General features: G+C 44.4%; 1 protein-coding gene across 2 annotated transcripts in view; it reads left to right on the top strand.

The window, feature by feature from the left end:
* LOC110502889 (sorting nexin-29) overlaps positions 1-20232 on the top strand; it is a 175598-nt gene that overhangs the window by 105812 nt on the left and 49554 nt on the right. For both annotated transcript variants that reach the window (XM_036960638.1, XM_036960639.1), the window contains exon 15: positions 10624-10730. In XM_036960638.1, coding sequence (XP_036816533.1) covers positions 10624-10730 — 107 coding nt within the window. The remainder of the gene's footprint in view (positions 1-10623; positions 10731-20232) is intronic.

The following is a 20232-nucleotide window of genomic DNA, read 5'->3' on the forward strand; positions in this document are numbered from 1 at the left end:
ATTAAAACGTTTGCTTGCATGTGAAATGTTATGTGTGGATGATAAGGCAATCATCCCTGTCGGAGAACCTGGCCAGCCTATAGGGACCTGTAACAGAGGCAGACATCCAAGCATTGCTCCTGAAAGTGGGCCAGTTCTAGCAGCTGCCGACCATGATTACCACATCAGTACCATCTGTCATGTTGATCCCAGATATCCCAGCATCTCCATCTAGTTCATTCTATGATGGGAAAGTTCATATCACTGTCAAGGACAAGATTGTCCAGCCATCCATGCCCCTTCGACACACAGTTGAACATCTCAGCATTCTCAGAGGAGAGAACTACAGTGAAGATGTATTTCTCAACAAGTAAATCTTGATCATTCATGGTGGTGGGCCAGACCACAGAACCACATATGCCTCTGTTCAAGCATGCCACACACTCCTGTTTGTTCAACTGGATCTTGACATGCTTATCGCCTGTAGAACAGCACCAGGTGACAGCTGGGCCAACCCTGCCGAGGGAGTTAATTCCCTTCTAAACTTGGGGCTTCAGGGAACAGCCCTGGCTAGGAAGAAGATGGAAGAATCAAATGAGAAGTGTGTGAAGAAGTGAGGCACAATGACAAGCCTACTTGAAACAGCCACCAAACAACCAGATATGAAAAAGGCTTTTGAAAAGAGTATGCATCCTGTTGCAGCTCTTGTGATTGGTCAGTTTGAGCACCTGAAGTGGAAAGGAACACACGTAGAAGTACATCAAATTAAAATGTAATTTTATTCGTCACATACACATGTTTAGCAGATGTTATTGTGGGTGTAGCGAAATGCTTAACAGTGTCAGCCCGCAACAAGAAGAAATTCAACATTATTGATACAGAAGTTGACATGATGCATGACCTCAGCAGAAAAGGCCTTGACAAGGAACAGTACAAGCAATTCCAGGACAGACATTTCAAGATGTCAAAATACACAGATCAAGAAATGCGAGGGAGAAGATCCATGCTGGTACTGCTTAATGAATCCTCCACGCTTGCCAGAAGAACAATTTAAGAAATGAAGGTTTGTGCCTGATCAAATCCAATGTTATTGGTCACATACACGTGTTTAGCAGATGTTATTGCGGGTGTAGAGAAATGCTTGATCCAACATTGACAGCAGACAGACGTGAGTACCAGAAATGGTATGATCTGTACAGCTTGGACACCACTGACATGGATAGGCCTTTTCTGACACCAAATATAGAACATGTAAAGAGGAGTGCTGCCATGGTCAGTGCAAAGGTGAGAGCCACCATCAACTGTGTTGAATGTATTTTTTGTATTTATTATGGATCCCCATTAGCTGCTGCCAAAGCAACAGCTACTCTTCCTGAGGTCCAGCAAAATTAAGGCAGTTTATACAATTTTAAAACATTCACAACACACGGTGTGCCCTCAGGCCCCTACTCCACCAATACTAAATTCATGTGTATTTATAGTGCATATGTTATCGTCTGTGCCAATGTTTGTGTTGCTTCAGAGTCCCCGCTGTTCCATAAGGTGTTTTTTAAAAATATATTTTACTGCTTGCGTCAGTTACTTTTTTTTATTTTTACCTTTATTTAACTAGGCAAGTCAGTTAAGAACAAATTCTTACTTTCAATGACGGAACCGTGAGTTAACGACAGATTTGTTCCTTGTCAGCTCGGGGATTTGAATTTGCAACCTTCCGGTTACTCGTCCAACACTCTAACCACTGGGCTACCCTGCCGCGTCAGTTACTTGATGTAGAATAGAGTTCCATGTAGTCATGGCTCTATGTAGTACTGTGTGCCTCCCATAGTCTGTTCTGGACTTGGGGACTGTGAAGAGACCTCTTGTGGCATGTCTTGTGGGGTATGCATGGGTGTCCGAGCTGTGTGCCAATAGTTTAGACAGACAGCCCGGTGCATTCAACATGTCAATACCTCTCATAAATAAAAGTAGTCATGAAGTCAATCTCTCCTCCACTTTGAGCCAGGAGAGATTGACATGCATATTATTAATATTATCTCTCTGTGTACATCCAAGGGCCAGCGTGCTGCCCTGTTCTGAGGCCCAGCCATGCTGCCCTGTTCTGAGCCAATTGCAATTTTCCTATGTCCTTTTTTGTGGCACCAGCCACACGACTGAACAGTAGTCAAGGTGTGACAAAACTAGGGCCTGTAGGACCTGCCTTGTTGATAGTGTTGTTAAGAAGGCAGAGCATCACTTTATTATAGACAGACTTCTCCCCATCTTAGCTACTACTGCATCAATATGTTTTGACCATGACAGTTTACAGTCTAGTGTTACTCCAAGCAGTTTAGTCATCTCAACTTGCTCAATTTCCACACTATTTATTATAAGATTTAGTTTAGGTTTAGTGAGTGTTTTGTTCCAAATACAATGCTGTTAGTTTTAGAAATGTTTAGGGCTTATTCCTTCTCACCCACTCTGAAACTAACTGCAGCTCTTTGTTGAGTGTTGCAGTCATTTCAGTCGCTGTTGTAGCTGATGTGTATAGTTTTGAGTCATCCGCATTCATAGAAACTCTGGCTTTACTCAAAGTCAGTGGCATGTCGTTAGTAAAAATTGAAAAAAATCAAGGGGCCTAAACAGCTATCCTGGGTAATTCTAACTGGATTATATTTGATATTTGATAGGCTTCCATTAAAGACCACCCTCTGTGTTCTGTTAGACAAGTAACTCTTAAACCACATTATAGCAGGGGGTGTAAAGCCATAACACAAGTTTTTCCAGAAGCAGACTACGATCAATAATGTCAAAAGTTGCACTGAAGTCTTACAAGACAGCCCCCACAATCATTTTATCTTCAGTTTCTCTCAGCCAATCATCAGTCATTTGTGTAAGTACTGTGCCTGTTGAGTGTCCTTCCCTATAAGCATGCTGAAGTTCTGTTGTCAGTTTGTTTACTGTGAAATAGCATTATTTCTGGTCAAACACATTTTTTTCCAGAAGTTTACTAAGGGTTGGTAGCAGGCTGATTGGTCAGCTATTTGAGCCAGTAAATGAGGCTTTGCTATTCTTGGGTAGCGGAATGACTTTAGCTTCCCTCCAGGCCTGAGGGCACACACTCTCTAGTAAGCTTAAATTGAAGATGTGGCAAATAGGAGTGGCAATATCGCCTGCTATTATCCTCAGTCATTTTCCATCTAAATTGTCAGACCCCGATGGCATGTCATTGTTGATAGACAACAATAATTTTTTCACCTCTTCCACACTGACTTTACTGATTTCAAAATTACAATTCTTGTCTTTCATAATTTGTTCCGATATACTTGGATGTTTAGAGTCTGCGTTTGTTGCTGGCATGTCATCCCTAAGTTTGCTTATCTTTCCAATGAAAAGGTCATTAAAGTAGTTTGCAATATCAGTGGGCTTTGATGAATGAGCCATCTGAATCAATAAATGAATGGAGCAGAGTTGGCTTTCTCTCCCAAAATGTAATTTAAGGTGCCCCAAAGCTTTTTACTATCATTCTTTATATAATTTATCTTTGTTTCATAATGTAGTTTCTTTTTATTTAGTTTAGTCACATGATATCTTAATTTTCAGTAATTTGCCAATCAGTTGGGCTGCCAGACTTAATTGCCGTAACTTTTTGCCTCATCCCTCTCTACCATACTATTTTTCAATTCCTCATCAATCCAAGGGGATTTAACACTTTTTACAGTCATTTTCTTAATGGGTGTGTGCTTATTAGTAACTGGAATAAGTAGTTTCATAAATGCGTCAAGTGCAGCGTCTGGTTGCTCCTCATTACACACCAGACCAGCAAATAGTCTTTACATCATCAACATATGAATCACTACAAAACTTCTTGTATGACCTTTTATAAACTATATTAGGCCCAGCCTTTTGAACTTTGGTTTTCCTAGATGTGGCTATTATATTGTGATCACTACATCCTATGGATTTGGATACTGCTTTAAAGCAAATATCTGCAGCGTTAGTAAAGGTGTGATCAATACATGTTGATGATTTAATTCCTGTGCTGTTTGTAATGTGAGGAGCCAAAAGCTGTCTAAAGAAGAATAGTTCTACGCATTACTGACTGACTTTATTGTCCCCATGGGGCCATTTTGTTGCAGTGTCATGTACATGTTTAAAGTGGCATTTAAATACAAAACTAAATTGACACTACAACTTTCATAACAGTTACATACCAGTAAAACATTTTTAAAAAGACTAGCCTGCTGGCCTTACTGAGTCGATAGGAACATTAGCACGATCTATTTAGGAGGGATATCACACCTGGCACAAATGATTGTCTAGTTCTGTTTTTCCTGCCGAGGGGTGCCTTATACCTGTGCCCAGAGAGGAATAGAATAAAGTCTGGGTACAGGGGGTTGCTTGGGTCTAAAATGATTTTGTGAGCCTTACAGAGGGCCCTGACCTTAAAGATCTCATCCAGGCCTGTCTGTTTGACTCCAAGTACCTTGCTTGCTGTGGTGATAATCCTTCTCAGCATATTTCTCTGGCTGACAGTGGCATTGCCAAACCAACAAACAATACAAAAAGTTAAAATACTCTCAATAAAAGATTTGTAAAACAGAATCAGTATAGTACAGTCTACATTAAAAGATACCAGCTTTTTGAGAAAGTACAGTCTCTGTTGTAACTTTAATGTGTTACAGAGTTCATGTTTAAGTTTATTCTTTGAGCTGTATCTAAAGATATTTCTTTAGATTTCTTTGCATATGTAATTGTATTGGGTTGTGTTGAATTACGACTCCGAAAGAGAGGGAAACGAGGCGGTCTTCTGGTCAGACTCCGGAGACGGGCACATCGTGCACCACTCCCTAGCATTCTTCTTGCCAATGTCCAGTCTCTTGACAACAAGGTTGATGAAATCCGAGCAAGGGTAGCATTCCAGAGGGACATCAGAGACTGTAACGTTCTTTGCTTCACGGAAACGTGGCTTACTGGAGAGACGCTATCCGAAGCGGTGCAGCCAACAGGTTTCTCCACGCATCGCGCAGACAGGAAAAAACATCTTTCTGGTAAAAAGAGGGGCGGGGGCGTATGCCTTATGACTAACGTGACATGGTGTGATGAAAGAAACATACAGGAACTCAAATCCTTCTGTTCACCTGATTTAGAATTCCTCACAATCAAATGTAGACCGCATTATCTACCAAGAGAATTCTCTTCGATTATAATCACAGCCGTATATATCCCCCCCCAAGCAGACACATCGTTGGCTCTGAATGAACTTTATTTGACTCTTTGCAAACTGGAAACCATTTATCCGGAGGCTGCATTCATTGTAGCTGGGGATTTTAACAAGGCTAATCTGAAAACAAGACTCCCCAAATTTTATCAGCATATCGATTGCGCAACCAGGGGTGGAAAGACCTTGGATCATTGTTACTCTAACTTCCGCGACGCATATAAGGCCCTGCCCCGCCCCCCTTTCGGAAAAGCTGACCATGACTCCATTTTGTTGATCCCTGCCTACAGACAGAAACTAAAACAAGAGGCTCCCACGCTGAGGTCTGTCCAACGCTGGTCCGACCAAGCTGACTCCACACTCCAAGACTGCTTCCATCACGTGGACTGGGACATGTTTCGTATTGCGTCAGACAACAACATTGACGAATACGCTGATTCGGTGTGCGAGTTCATTAGAACGTGCGTTGAAGATGTCGTTCCCATAGCAACGATTAAAACATTCCCTAACCAGAAACCGTGGATTGATGGCAGCATTCGTGTGAAACTGAAAGCGCGAACCACTGCTTTTAATCAGGGCAAGGTGTCTGGTAACATGACCGAATACAAACAGTGCAGCTATTCCCTCCGCAAGGCTATCAAACAAGCTAAGCGTCAGTACAGAGACAAAGTAGAATCTCAATTCAACGGCTCAGACACAAGAGGCATGTGGCAGGGTCTACAGTCAATCACGGACTACAGGAAGAAATCCAGCCCAGTCACGGACCAGGATGTCCTGCTCCCAGGCAGACTAAATAACTTTTTTGCCCGCTTTGAGGACAATACAGTGCCACTGACACGGCCTGCAACGAAAACTTGCGGTCTCTCCTTCACTGCAGCCGAGGTGAGTAAGACATTTAAACGTGTTAACCCTCGCAAGGCTGCAGGCCCAGACGGCATCCCCAGCCGCGCCCTCAGAGCATGCGCAGACCAGCTGGCCGGTGTGTTTACGGACATATTCAATCAATCCCTATACCAGTCTGCTGTTCCCACATGCTTCAAGAGGGCCACCATTGTTCCTGTTCCCAAGAAAGCTAAGGTAACTGAGCTAAATGACTACCGCCCCGTAGCACTCACTTCCGTCATCATGAAGTGCTTTTAGAGACTAGTCAAGGACCATATCACCTCCACCCTACCTGACACCCTAGACCCACTCCAATTTGCTTACCGCCCAAATAGGTCCACAGACGATGCAATCTCAACCACACTGCACACTGCCCTAACCCATCTGGACAAGAGGAATACCTATGTGAGAATGCTGTTCATTGACTACAGTTCGGCATTCAACACCATAGTACCCTCCAAGCTCGTCATCAAGCTCGAGACCCTGGGTCTCGACCCCGCCCTGTGCAACTGGGTACTGGACTTCCTGACGGGCCGCCCCCAGGTGGTGAGGGTAGGAAACAACATCTCCTCCCCGCTGATCCTCAACACTGGGGCCCCACAAGGGTGCGTTCTGAGCCCTCTCCTGTACTCCCTGTTCACCCACGACTGCGTGGCCACGCACGCCTCCAACTCAATCATCAAGTTTGCGGACGACACAACAGTGGTAGGCTTGATTACCAACAACGACGAGACGGCCTACAGGGAGGAGGTGAGGGCCCTCGGAGTGTGGTGTCAGGAAAATAACCTCACACTCAACGTCAACAAAACTAAGGAGATGATTGTGGACTTCAGGAAACAGCAGAGGGAACACCCCCCTATCCACATCGATGGAACAGTAGTGGAGAGGGTAGCAAGTTTTAAGTTCCTCGGCATACACATCACAGACAAACTGAATTGGTCCACTCACACAGACAGCATTGTGAAGAAGGCGCAGCAGCGCCTCTTCAACCTCAGGAGGCTGAAGAAATTCGGCTTGTCACCAAAAGCACTCACAAACTTCTACAGATGCACAACCGAGAGCATCCTGGCGGGCTGTATCACCGCCTGGTACGGCAACTGCTCCGCCCTCAACCGTAAGGCTCTCCAGAGGGTAGTGAGGTCTGCACAACGCATCACCGGGGGCAAACTACCTGCCCTCCAGGACACATACACCACCCGATGTCACAGGAAGGCCATAAAGATCATCAAGGACATCAACCACCCGAGCCACTGCCTGTTCACCCCGCTATCATCCAGAAGGCGAGGTCAGTACAGGTGCATCAAAGCTGGGACCGAGAGACTGAAAAACAGCTTCTATCTCAAGGCTATCAGACTGTTAAACAGCCACCACTAACATTGAGTGGCTGCTGCCAACACACTGACACTGACTCAACTCCAGCCACTTTAATAATGGGAATTGATGGGAAATGATGTAAATATATCACTAGCCACTTTAACCAATGCTACCTTATATAATGTTACTCACCCTACATTATTCATCTCATAGGCAGACGTATATACTGTACTCTATATCATCGACTGTATCCTTATGTAATACATGTATCACTAGCCACTTTAACTATGCCACTTTGTTTACATACTCATCTCATATGTATATACTGTACTCGATACAATCTACTGTATCTGCCTATGCTGCTCTGTACCATCACTCATTCATATATCCTTATGTACATATTCTTTATCCCCTCACACTGTGTACAAGACAGTAGTTTTGGAATTGCTAGTTAGATTACTTGTTGGTTATTACTGCATTGTCGGAACTAGAAGCACAAGCATTTCGCTACACTCGCATTAACATCTGCTAACCATGTGTATGTGACAAATAAAATGTGATTTGATTTGATTACGCTTTTTGACTGCAAGTCCCAGAATGCCTTGCGAGAGGAACGCGCCAATTATGTGCAGGTGCAGTGATTGTTGGCTGACTTTCCGATAGCATCTTACCTGCATTGCTCTGTACCAAAACAAAGTTGTTAAATGTAACGTGAACAAGTATTATTACTAAAAGAAGCTTTCGTATCAAACCCGACGTCCCGAGTCATTACTTTGAAGTTAGTTAATCTAAAAGCCTCTGGCTCTTTTTGTAGATCAGGTCTGTACATTTACTCCACTGAAGCTTATTGTCCAAGAGGACACACAGGTATTTGTATTCCTCTACAATCTCTATTGTATATTCTGACCTCTGATAGATGTTGCAGAGGTTGGTGTTGTACACTTCCTGAAGTCTATGCACATCTCTTTGGTCTTATTGGTATTGAGGACCAAGTGTGATTCGTCACACCACTCTACAAAGTCATCTAGAACCGGGCCATGATGTTCCTTATCATCATGCAACAGGCTGATCAAGGCAGTGTCATCAACAAACTTAACGAGGTGTCTGTCAGGATGGGAACTAGTACAACTATTAGTGTACAAGATGTACAGGAGTGGGGACAAAACACATCCCTGAGGAGAGCCTATGTTAGTATTGTATATGTCTGACACGTGGGGACCTGTTTTGACTCGCTGTGAGCGTTGGCTCAGGAAGTCCAACAACCACAAAACCAGCTAAGAGTCCCGAACGAGTCTCTGTGCCAGAATGTAGTGCTGGATTGTGTTGAAGGCAGAAGAAAAGTCAACAAACAGAACCCTAACATGGGATTTGGCACCCTCTAGATGTCTATAGACCATGTTAAGGAGGGTAAGAATGGCATCATCAACTCCTCTGCTAGGCTGATAGGCAAACTGAAACGGGTTGAGGAGCTTCTGTGTGACACTGAGAATATGACTTTTCACAAGTTTCTCAAGGCATTTCATAACTAAGGATGTCAAAGCGACAGGGCCGTAGTCATTCAGCACAGAAGGATTAGATGCTTGAGGAATTGGTATAATTATTGATTTTTTCCACAATACTGGAACGTGTTGCTGGTCAAGTGAGGATTGGAAAATGTCTGTAAAAACACCAGCCAGTTGTTCAGCACAGTGCTTTAACACATCTCCACTTATTTTGTCTGGGCCTGGGCTGTTGTATGTGTTACATCCCCTGAACAACTTTAAAACATCAGACTGTTTAACAACAACTCCCTCAAACATTTGTAATGATGCTTCCATTTGATTTACCTCCGACACCAAGTTGTCTGATTCAAATCTTAAGAAGAAAACATTCAGTTTGTTAGCCATGTTCTGGCCCTCATGTCCCCCAAGGTCAGCACTGAGTTTCCCCCTGCCTATATGGGGGGCGCTAGCCATGGATTTAATCCCTTGCCAGGCCACCCTTGCGTTTCCTGAGGAGATGGTTGGGGATGAGAACATTTTTACATGTGGTTCAGAGCTTTTCCAAGAAGACAATCCATATCACGAGCAGATAGTTGCTTTCAAGGGTCTAACCTGTGGAATGCAAGTAGAGACACAGTATTACTCAGCAATCACAGTGTCATTCCCAGATGTGTGTGTCCATTGTGGATGTCCAGATGTTCTTGAGGGTGGAGAGGTTGTGAGGCTCAAACGACAATTCCAACATGTCCGGCCAATGTGCCCAGTGTGTTAGCAAGAAGGAAAGCAGTTCATTATGAGAGCTCCAATAAATCTAATAAAGAGATGAACACCCAAGAGACCAGAATAAACAACAAATAAAGGGCAAAACAGACCATGCTGTTGAACAGTAAACAGCAGCAGGTGATTGTGCAATTACTTCTGACCACAGAACATTGGCTGTCATTTTCATTTCCAGGCGATTCTACATGTTGAATCGTTATTGTTTGTTGACACCCAGTAGGTGATTTACTGAGCCACTGCTCCTCCAAGTCTAACTTCTGTTGTTCTACCTCCTATAACTAGATTACGCCATGTTAATAGCTGATGTGGAATCGCTGTAAGCTCACTATTGATGACTTTAGCCAGCCAGAACTAGTAGTGATGAACCACCATTTTAGGAGTGTGTGGTAGAGCCAAGCAGTGTGGCAGTTTGATGGAACGGTGTCAAGTTTTGAGAAACAAATTAAAAATATTTTTTACGTGCATATTGGTGCAAAAGACAGTAATTAGAGAAGATGGTTGTCATAATGCCAATGTTTATTCGTTTACATCTCCTGGCAGATACAGCGGGTTTGATACCTTAGAGAAGTTGCTGTTTTAAAACCTTCCAGGAAGTAACCCCTCTACTATTCGGTTTCCAACAGACAATTAAAACTGTGTGAAAAACCGGCTCTTTAACTACTGACAAGACAATACTCCTCTGCATAATATTCAAATGATAATGGTGTGTGTGTGTTTGTTGCCCCAGGCATATCAAACACATTAATATTGATCATTATGTTGGCTGGCAGTTAGGCTATCGGTTAGAGCGTTGGGCCAGTTACTGAAAGGTCGGCTCTGGGATTCAAACTGGCGACAAGGTGAAATATCTTTCTGTGCCCTTAAGCAAGGCACTTAACCCTAATTGCATATAAAACACAATTGTACATGTGTGGAACAGGACAATCATTTTGTGGGTGCTTATATTTATTATTGTTCCCCAAGTAACTGTTTGCTTCTCTCCTCTTCCAGCTCTCCCCATGGTGAGGAACTGTGATGGTTCTACTCTGGCCCCTCAGAGCAGGTCTATGGGGGATGTGGAGGAGCTGGCTGCCAGCTACGAACGCAAACTCATAGAGGTGGGTACTACTGTTACTGTCTGACTCAGTCTTACCTCTACCGCTACTTAGGCAGCTGAGATGACTGCATTTACTTTTATGTTTGTAATTTTGTCTTTTATTATTTATTATTGTTGTTGCATTTTCGAGAAGGAAACTGGAAGTACTGTAAGCATGTCGTTGGATGGTGAATACCATTTGTATCCTGTACATACGACTAATACAACTTTAAACTATCTACACAGTCATCACTGATCACCAATCCAGCCTGGTCAGATCACTCAGTAATTACTTCGAGAGGATTTCTCAAGTATTTCAACAGAGCCATGGAGTTTTGTAGGTAGCTGATGCACAGTTCCAACTCTGTTGTTACACATGGTGATGCAGCCTCCGTCACTCAGAGACAGAGACAGGGAGTGGGTGGTTCTGGGAGTTCTTGGCATGGTTGGTACAGTAACTAATGACCAACTGACGGTGTGACACTCTGAGCTGAGTGACAATGACATAAAAAAACATAAAAAACACTGCCCTCCTCTATTCTAATGAGGTTTTCCATCAATTATTCCTAAGTGTTTTAGATTGATTTTATAATAAATGATTCTGCTATTTTTTCACTTATTTCTGAACTGTCTTATTGATGCAATCATTTACTTGCTTGTCGGTCTCAATAGGGCTTCCTTAAGCATACTGGGATGTGGACTGAGCAAGTAGACGGTACACTTATTGATGTTACCAACTGGTTTGCTTGTTTATGCTCTCTCTGAAGTTGTTGAAACATGCAGAGGGTTAGCTAATGCTGTTGCCTGTTGCTATTTTAACTTCCACTGGGGCCATAGTGAAAGGGTATTGGATATGGAATAACCACCTGTATAATCTAAAGTCTTTCTAACCAGACTTATTGTAAGGTACTATTATGGGATGTATTAGTGATTTTGTGTAGGAGAGATGTGTGTGTTATAACAGTGTGATATAGGTCGGAGACTCCTTTGGGATCTCTGCATCTTTTGATGTGTTCTCTCACTCTCTCTCGCTCTCTCTCGCTCATATTAATTATCCAACAGCAGAAACACCACAACAATTAAGTATTTTCTTTCTGTTCAGTTTAGAAAAGACTCACAATAATAGCAGCCTATGCCTGGAAACATGCTTCACTGATGCCACTCATATATTGATCTTAAATATTTCTTATGAATAAGGATGGATTAAATAAGGCCCAACAAATTGCCAGTGTGTGTTTGTGTGCCCATCTGATTGCAGTGGACAGCTCAGCATGTGGTGTACCCCCACCCCCCCGCCCAGGTCACTTCCTGTTTGTAGTGATTTCTGGGTAAAGTGAGTCAGTGAGAGAGGGACTGTGTGCACCCAGGCACTGACACCAATCTCTCCCCTATCTTCCTCCCTCCTCTGAGGAAAAGCTAAGCCTGTCGTCTCCTCTTTCCGCTTCTCTCCGCTCTCTCTTTAGACTCGTTTCACATCCAATTACTTGTGTTAGATAGCAGGTCAGCTATGGTGGCTGTTTCTGCTTGGGATGGTACTCCCAGCTCAGCATCAGCACATCCTAGAGAGGGAGAGGGAGGTGGGGAAGAGGGAGGCAGGGAACAGGGGAGGGAGGTGGGGAGGGGAAGAGGGAGACAGGGAGGAAGAGGGAGGGGGAAGAGGGAAGAGATGGGAGGAAGATATAGGGAGGGGAGGAAGAGTGCGGGAGGGAGGAAGGAAGAGAGTAGGAGGGAGGGAGGGAGGGAGGGGAAGGATGGGGAGGGAGGGAGAGAGAGAGGAGGGGAGGGGAAGGATGGGGAGGGAGAGGGGGAAGAAGGGAGAAGGGAGGAAGAGAGGGAGGGGAGGAAGGAAGAGAAATTGCGTGAGGAAGGGGAAAAGAAATTACAGGAGGGAGGGGAGGGGGGAGGAAGAGAGGGGAGGGAGAGATGGTAGAGAGAGGGAGGGGAGGGATAAAAAGTGAGGGAGGGGATGAAGAGAAGGAGGGGAGGGGAGAGAGAGGGGAAGATACATTTTGCGAGGGAGGGGAGGAAGAGAGGGGGAGGTGGAGGGGAAGAAGGACAGTGAGGGAGAGAGAGGAAGAGAGGGGGGAGGAAAGGGAGGGGATGAAGGGAGAGAAGGGGGGGGAGAGGGAAGGGGAGGGAGAGAAGGGATAAAGGGAGGGGAGGGAGAGAAGGGAGGAAGAGGGAAGGGGAGGGAGAGAAGGGAGGAAGAGGGAAAGGGAGGGTATGAGGAGAGGGATGGGAGGAAGAGGAGGGGGAGGAAGAGGAGAGGGAGGGGATGAATATAGAGAGGGGAGGAAGAGAGAAATGGAGCAGAGGAGGAGGGAGGGTAGGAAGAGAGGGGGAGAGCGAGGGGAGGAAGAGAGAGGTGAGGAACGGAGAGCGAGAGGGAGGGAGGGAGAGCGGGGGGGAGGGGAGAAAGAGAGGAGGGGAGAGGGGAGGAAGAGATAGGGAGGATGAGGGGGAAGGGAGGAAGAGTGAGAGAAGAGGGGGAGGGAGAGAGAGGGATGGGAGGAAGAGAGAGAGGGAGGGGAGGAAGAAAGCGATATTGCACGAGAGAGGGATGGGGAGGAAGAGTGAGAGAGGGTGAGGGGAGAAAGAGAGGGAGGGTGGCAGAAAGGGAATGAGGGTGTAGGAGAAAGGAGGAGAGAACTGTCAGGATCACCTGCATCACAACAATGCCGTATAGAACTGTCACAAGCAGAGAGTGCCTGGGTCAGGAAACAGATTTTTACTGTTAAGTTAGTTTGTAGGTCTAATAGAACTTACCATAAACCTAAACTAACTCTGCTTTCAATAAGATTCATTGCTATTTCTGAGAGTTTTGAAGGAAAGAGCTGAAATACACAAGCGCAATTGACAATGTTTCTAAATTAAAACCCAGTTAAACAAAACATTGAATGAATGAATGCATTGACTTGGTCCTGTCTTCCTGACCAGTGCTGCATTGTGGGTTTTGAGGTTGGAAGTGTTGTCAGCCATATGTGAACTCCTTGCCTTTTAACCAAATTTGGAGTGCTAGCCTAGCACGTGGCTGGGCTGGGCTGGAAATACACCTCTATGTGCAAATCAGCCGGCACGGCCTCAGAGTAAAAACTTATCTCCCTCTCAACAAGAATTAATTGGTTTTCTTCACGCTTCAAATTAATTATCTCTTTTTAATGTTCTATTTGAAAGTTACAGCACAAATAAAGAGGTGATGAATGGATGGAGTGTTCCGGAATTATCTGATGTTCTGGAATGGTCTGATATTCTACACTCTGATTTGTAGTTATTCCGATATAACAAAACATGCCGAAAAGCTGCTGTGTTGTTCAATGTAGCTAGGTCACAAATCCCGACCTACGGTCTGCAATGCTCCCACGTAGGGAAATGGAGGCTGTGAGTGCGTGGGCCTGTGCCCTCCCAGGCCCATCCATGGCTGCGCTCCTGCTCATTCATGTCAAATCCATAAATTATGGCCTAATGAATTTATTTCAATTTATGGATTTCCTTCTTTGAACTGTCACTCAGTCAAATCTTTGAAGTTGTTGCATGTTGTGTTAATATTTTTGTGCAGTATAGTTTTGTTATTTACTAAAACAGAAAATCATTTTTTTGCTGTATTCCAATGGGGTAACCACAGTTTGTTTCCCCCACAGGCGGGCAGGGCCACAACGTTCTGTCTAATACCGACTGAGTCTATCAGTGAGTTTTGTTGTTCAGAGGTGGTAGCTAGGAACCTTTCTGATGTGTTATTCAGTGTTCCCCACAGGGAGGCTGTCAAAGGTGACACGGCTGTGTTGGACCTCTCTGTCGGTATTGATGGTACCCAGCCTGGCCTTTTCCAAATGCCAGCTGAGTCGTGTATGTGTGTGCATGTCACTGTTGTGCTTATTTCAGAATTTGGGAATTGACCACACCCCACAGAATACAACATTTCAGTTTGAGTGACAGAATTTCATTCTGTACAATTCAAAGAAATTCCACTCAGTCGTAGAACATGAGTTTCATTGAATCTGACAGGTCACACTTCCAGATACTAAAGAATGTTACTTTTCTGTGGAAACCATGTTCATATACACAATTGTAACCTTAGTGCTTAGAATAGCCAATTACACTGAGTGTACAAAACATTAGGAACACCTTCCTAATATTGAGTTGCACCCCCCCAAAAAAAGAAAAAGCCTAAATTTGTCAGGCCATGGACTGTTGAAGCATTCCACAGGGGTGCTGACCCATTTTGACTCTAGTGCTTCCCACAGTTGTGTCAGGTTGGCTGGATGTCGTTTGAGTGGTGGATCATTCTTGATACACATGGGAAACTGTTGATCCTGAAAAACCCAGCAGCATTGCAGTTCTTGACATACTCAAACCAGTGCGCCTGGCACCTACTACTATACCCTGTTCAAAGGCACTTAAATCTTTTGTTTTGCACATTCACCTATGGCTTTGCGATATGGAGAAAATATAATATCACAGTATTTTTTTATTATTATTACGGTATTTGACAGTATTATGTTTTTGATTAATAAAAGTTCTACATTTTCTTTGAGTAGTGCGTGACCTCAGGGTGGCAACACATGTATTCTAAATGATTTCAATGGGTCCTTCTCCATTCTGATTGTTTTATACTGTTCAATTCAACTTCAACCTAAAATAATTTTCAGCATTTTCCTCAATTTCTGTTTTTCCTGCACTCATTTTAGATAAGTTCCACACTACCATGTAGGGCTGCACGATATGGGCAAACAATTTAGGCCTAATTTCTTACCAAATGTTGCAATTGTGGTTTAGAGCAAAACACTTGGGTGAACTGTTGGAATTCATGGAAATAGAAAGATTTTTCTAATTATATAGTTAGAATATAATAGTGGGCACTTTGAATACAGTGTTGTTTGTTTGACATTATAGTTGATGCTCAGATAGTTGGTGAGGGAAATACAAGTCTCCAACTTCAGCGATTTTTGCAATTCGTTCTAGTCACTGGCAGCAGAGAACTGGAAGGAAAGGCGGCCAAATGAGGTGTTGGCTTTGGGGATGATCAGTGAGATATACCTGCTGGAACGTGTGCTACTGTTGGGTGTTGTTATCATGACCAGTGAACTGAGATAAGGTGGAGCTTTACCTAGCATAGACTTATAGATGACCTGGAGCCAGTGGGTCTGGTGACGAATAAGTAGCGAGGGCCAGCCAACTAGAGCATACAGGTCACAGTGGTGGGTGGTATAAGGTGATTTGGTAACAAAACGGATGGCACTATGATAGACTGCATCCAGTTTGCTGAGTAGAGTGTTGGAAGCTATTTTGTAGATGACATCGCCGAAGTCGAGGATCGGTAGGATAGTCAGTTTGGTGGCGTGAGTGAAGGAGGCTTTGTTGCGAAATAGAAAGACGATTTTGAATTGGAGATGTTTAATATGAGTCTGGAAGGAGAGTTTACAGTCTAGCCAGACACAGTGCACAGTGTCCAAGGAAGGGCCAGAAGTATACAGAATGGTGTCGTCTGCATAGAGGTGGATCAGGAAATCGCCCGCAGCAAGAGCGACATCATTGATATATGCAGACAAAAGAGTCGGCCCGAGAATTGAACCCTGTGGTACCCACATGGAGACTGCCAGAGGTCCGGACAACATGCCCTCCGATTTGACACACTGAACTCTGTCTGCAAAGTAGTTGGTGAACCAGGCGAGGCAGTCATCAGAAAAACTAAGGCTATTGAGTCTGCCGATAAGAATACTGTGATTGACAGAGTCGAAAGACTTGGCTAGGTCGATGAAGACGGCTGCACAGTACTGTATTTTATCGATGGCGGTTATGATATCGTTTAGTACCTTGAGCGTGGCTGAGGTGCACCCGTGACCGGCTCGGAAGCCGGGTTGCACAGAGGAGAAGGTACGATGGGATTCGAAATGGTCAGTGATCTGTTTATTAACTTGGCTTTCGAAGACTTTAGATAGGCAGGGCAGGATGGATATAAGTCTGTAACAGTTTGGGTCTAGGGTGTCACCCCCTTTGAAGAGGGGGATGACCGCGGCAGCTTTCCAATCTTTAGGGATCTCGGACGATACGAGAGGTTGAACAGGTTGGTAATAAGGGTTGCAACAGTGGCAGCGGGTAGTTTTAGAAAGAGAGGGTCCAGATTGTCTAGCCCGACTGATTTGTACTGGTCCAGGTTTTGCAGCTCCTTCAGAACATCTGCTGTCTGGATATGGGTGAAGCTGGGGAGGCTTGGGCGAGTAGCTGCGGGGGGGGCTGTTGGCCGGGGTTGGAGTAGCCAGGAGGAAGGCATGGCCAGCCATTGAGAAATGCTTATTGAAATTTTCGATCATGGATTTAACGGTGGTGACCATGTTACCTAGCCTCAGTGCAGTGGGCAGCTGGGAGGAGGTGCTCTTGTTCTCCATGGACTTTACACTGTCCCAAAACCTTTTGTAGTAGAGCTACAGGATGCAAATTTCTGCTTGAAAAGCTAGCCTTTGCTTTCCTGACTGACTGCGTGTATTGGTTTCTGACTTCCCTGAACAGTTGAATATCGTGGGGACTATTCGATGCTATGGCAGTCCGCCACAGGATGTTTTTGTACTGGTCAAGGGCAGTCAGGTCTGGAGTGAACCAAGGGCTATATCTGTTCTTAGTTCTGCATTTTTTTAATGGAGCATGCTTATCTAAGCTGGTGAGGAAATTACTTTTAAAGAATGACCAGGGGCCTCCCGGGTGGCGCAGTGGTTAAGGGCGCTGTACTGCAGCGCCAGCTGTGCCATCAGAGTCCCTGGGTTCGCGCCCAGGCTCTGTCGTAACCGGCCGCGACCGGGAGGTCCGTGGGGCGACGCACAATTGGCCTAGCGTTGTCCGGGTTAGGGAGGGCTTGGATGTCCTTGTCTCATCGCGCACCAGCGACTCCAGTGGCGGGCCGGGCGCAGTGCGCGCTAACCAAGGTTGCCAGGTGCACGACACATTGGTGCGGCTGGCTTCCGGGTTGGATGCGCGCTGTGTTAAGAAGCAGTGCGGCTGGTTGGGTTGTGTATCGGAGGACGCATGACTTTCAACCTTCGTCTCTCCCAAGCCCGTACGGGAGTTGTAGCGATGAGACAAGATAGTAAGTAGCTACAACAATTGGATACCACGAAATTGGGGAGAAAAAGGTGGTAAAAATTCAAAAAACAAAAAAAAGACTGACCAGGCATCCTCGACTGACAGGATGAGGTCAATATCCTTCCAGGATACCTGGGCCAGGTCTATTAGAAAGGCCTGCTCGCAGAAGTGTTTTAGGGAGCTTTTGACAGTGGTTTGACCTCGGACCCATAGCGGATACAGGCAATGAGGCAGTGATCGCTGAGATCCTGATTGAAGACAGCGGAGGTGTATTTGGAGGGCAAGTTGGTCAGGATAATGTCTTAGCTACTTCATGTTGTTAACATATTCATGCTTCACATATTCCTTTTTTGGTTTAGAAGATACTGTTGCACAAACAAAATGCTGATTTAGGTTGCACCATCCCTGTTATTATCAGGCTAGCTACATTTGCTCTGACTCAGTACATTTATTAACCAGCTAACTAGCGATTAGCATTAGTGGCTAACACGATTTTGGCCCAACTTGCTAAGAAAAGACAAACTAGCCACTTGCAGATGTAAGAAACAATAGTGTAGTGGATTTATGTTAAGAAACAAAGTGAAAACTGCGTTGTTGTCATCAAATTTTTTGCATGTGTTGCATTGACCATGCAAACTGAACGCAAGTCATGGTCAAGCAAGTTGAGTGACAGGGGGCGGAGCTAGGTCTGTGTGGAAAGCGCCATGGAGAGAGAGAGATAACTCAAGTAACGGAGTAAACTATAAAAATGGATGTTACACACTGCATATCAAATTTAACAAACTAAACATTAAAATACCGTTATAGAAGATAAAGTAAAAACCCAAACCGGTCTGTGCATCAATACCGGTATATAGTAAAATACAGTATACTGCCCAGCCCTACATTCACCCTCCAAACGGAACACATACACCATCCATGTCTCAATTGTCTCAAGGCTTAAAAATCCTTCTTTAACCTGTCTCCTCCCCTTCATCTACACTGATTTGAAGTGGATTTAACTAGTGACATCAATAAATTCACCTGGATTCACCTGGTCAGTCTGTCATGGTGTTCCTAATGTTTTGTACACTCCACCAACCATTTTATTTGTTTGGCTTCTTTTAAGACTTTAGGGTGTGCTTGCTTTAGGGTGTGCTCCTTCTTTTAAGACTTTAGGGTGTGCTTGCTTTAGGGTGTGCTCCTTCTTTTAAGACTTTAGGGTGTGCTTGCTTTAGGGTGTGCTCCTTCTTTTAAGACTTTAGGGTGTGCTTGCTTTAGGGTGTGCTCCTTCTTTTAAGACTTTAGGGTGTGCTTGCTTTAGGGTGTGCTCCTTCTTTTAAGACTTTAGGGTGTGCTTGCTTTAGGGTGTGCTCCTTCTTTTAAGACTTTAGGGTGTGCTTGCTTTAGGGTGTGCTCCTTCTTTTAAGACTTTAGGGTGTGCTTGCACGTGCAGTGGTGTAAAAATACTTTGAAGTACTACGTAAGTATTTTTTGAGGGTATCTGTACTTTACATTTTTATATTTTTGACAACTTTTACACCATAACATTACTTAAAGAAAACATGTACTTTTTACTCCCATACATTTTCCTTGACACCCAAAAGTGCTTGTTACATTTTGAATGCTCAGCAGGACAGCAACATGGTCTAATTCACACACCTATCAATATAACGTGTTGTCATCTCTACGCTCAGCAGGACAGCAACATGGTCTAATTCACACACCTATCAATATGACGTGTTGTCATCTCTATGCTCAGCAGGACAGCAACATGGTCTAATTCACACACCTATCAATATGACGTGTTGTCATCTCTATGCTCAGCAGGACAGCAACATGGTCTAGTTCACACACCTATCAATATGACGTGTTGTCATCTCTATGCTCAGCAGGACAGCAACATGGTCTAATTCACACACCTATCAATATGACGTGTTGTCATCTCTATGCTCAGCAGGACAGCAACATGGTCTAGTTCACACACCTATCAATATGACGTGTTGTCATCACTATGCTCAGCAGGACAGCAACATGGTCTAATTCACACACCTATCAATATGACGTGTTGTCATCTCTATGCTCAGCAGGACAGCAACATGGTCTAATTCACACACCTATCAATATGACGTGTTGTCATCACTATGCTCAGCAGGACAGCAACATGGTCTAGTTCACACACCTATCAATATGACGTTTTGTCATCACTATGCTCAGCAGGACAGCAACATGGTCTAGTTCACACACCTATCAATATGACGTGTTGTCATCTCTACGCTCAGCAGGACAGCAACATGGTCTAATTCACACACCTATCAATATGACGTGTTGTCATCTCTATGCTCAGCAGGACAGCAACATGGTCTAATTCACACACCTATCAATATGACGTGTTGTCATCACTATGCTCAGCAGGACAGCAACATGGTCTAGTTCACACACCTATCAATATGACGTGTTGTCATCACTATGCT

The sequence above is a fragment of the Oncorhynchus mykiss genome, chromosome 23 (assembly GCF_013265735.2).
Source record: "Oncorhynchus mykiss isolate Arlee chromosome 23, USDA_OmykA_1.1, whole genome shotgun sequence".
In the NCBI taxonomy this organism is placed as follows: domain Eukaryota; kingdom Metazoa; phylum Chordata; class Actinopteri; order Salmoniformes; family Salmonidae; genus Oncorhynchus; species Oncorhynchus mykiss.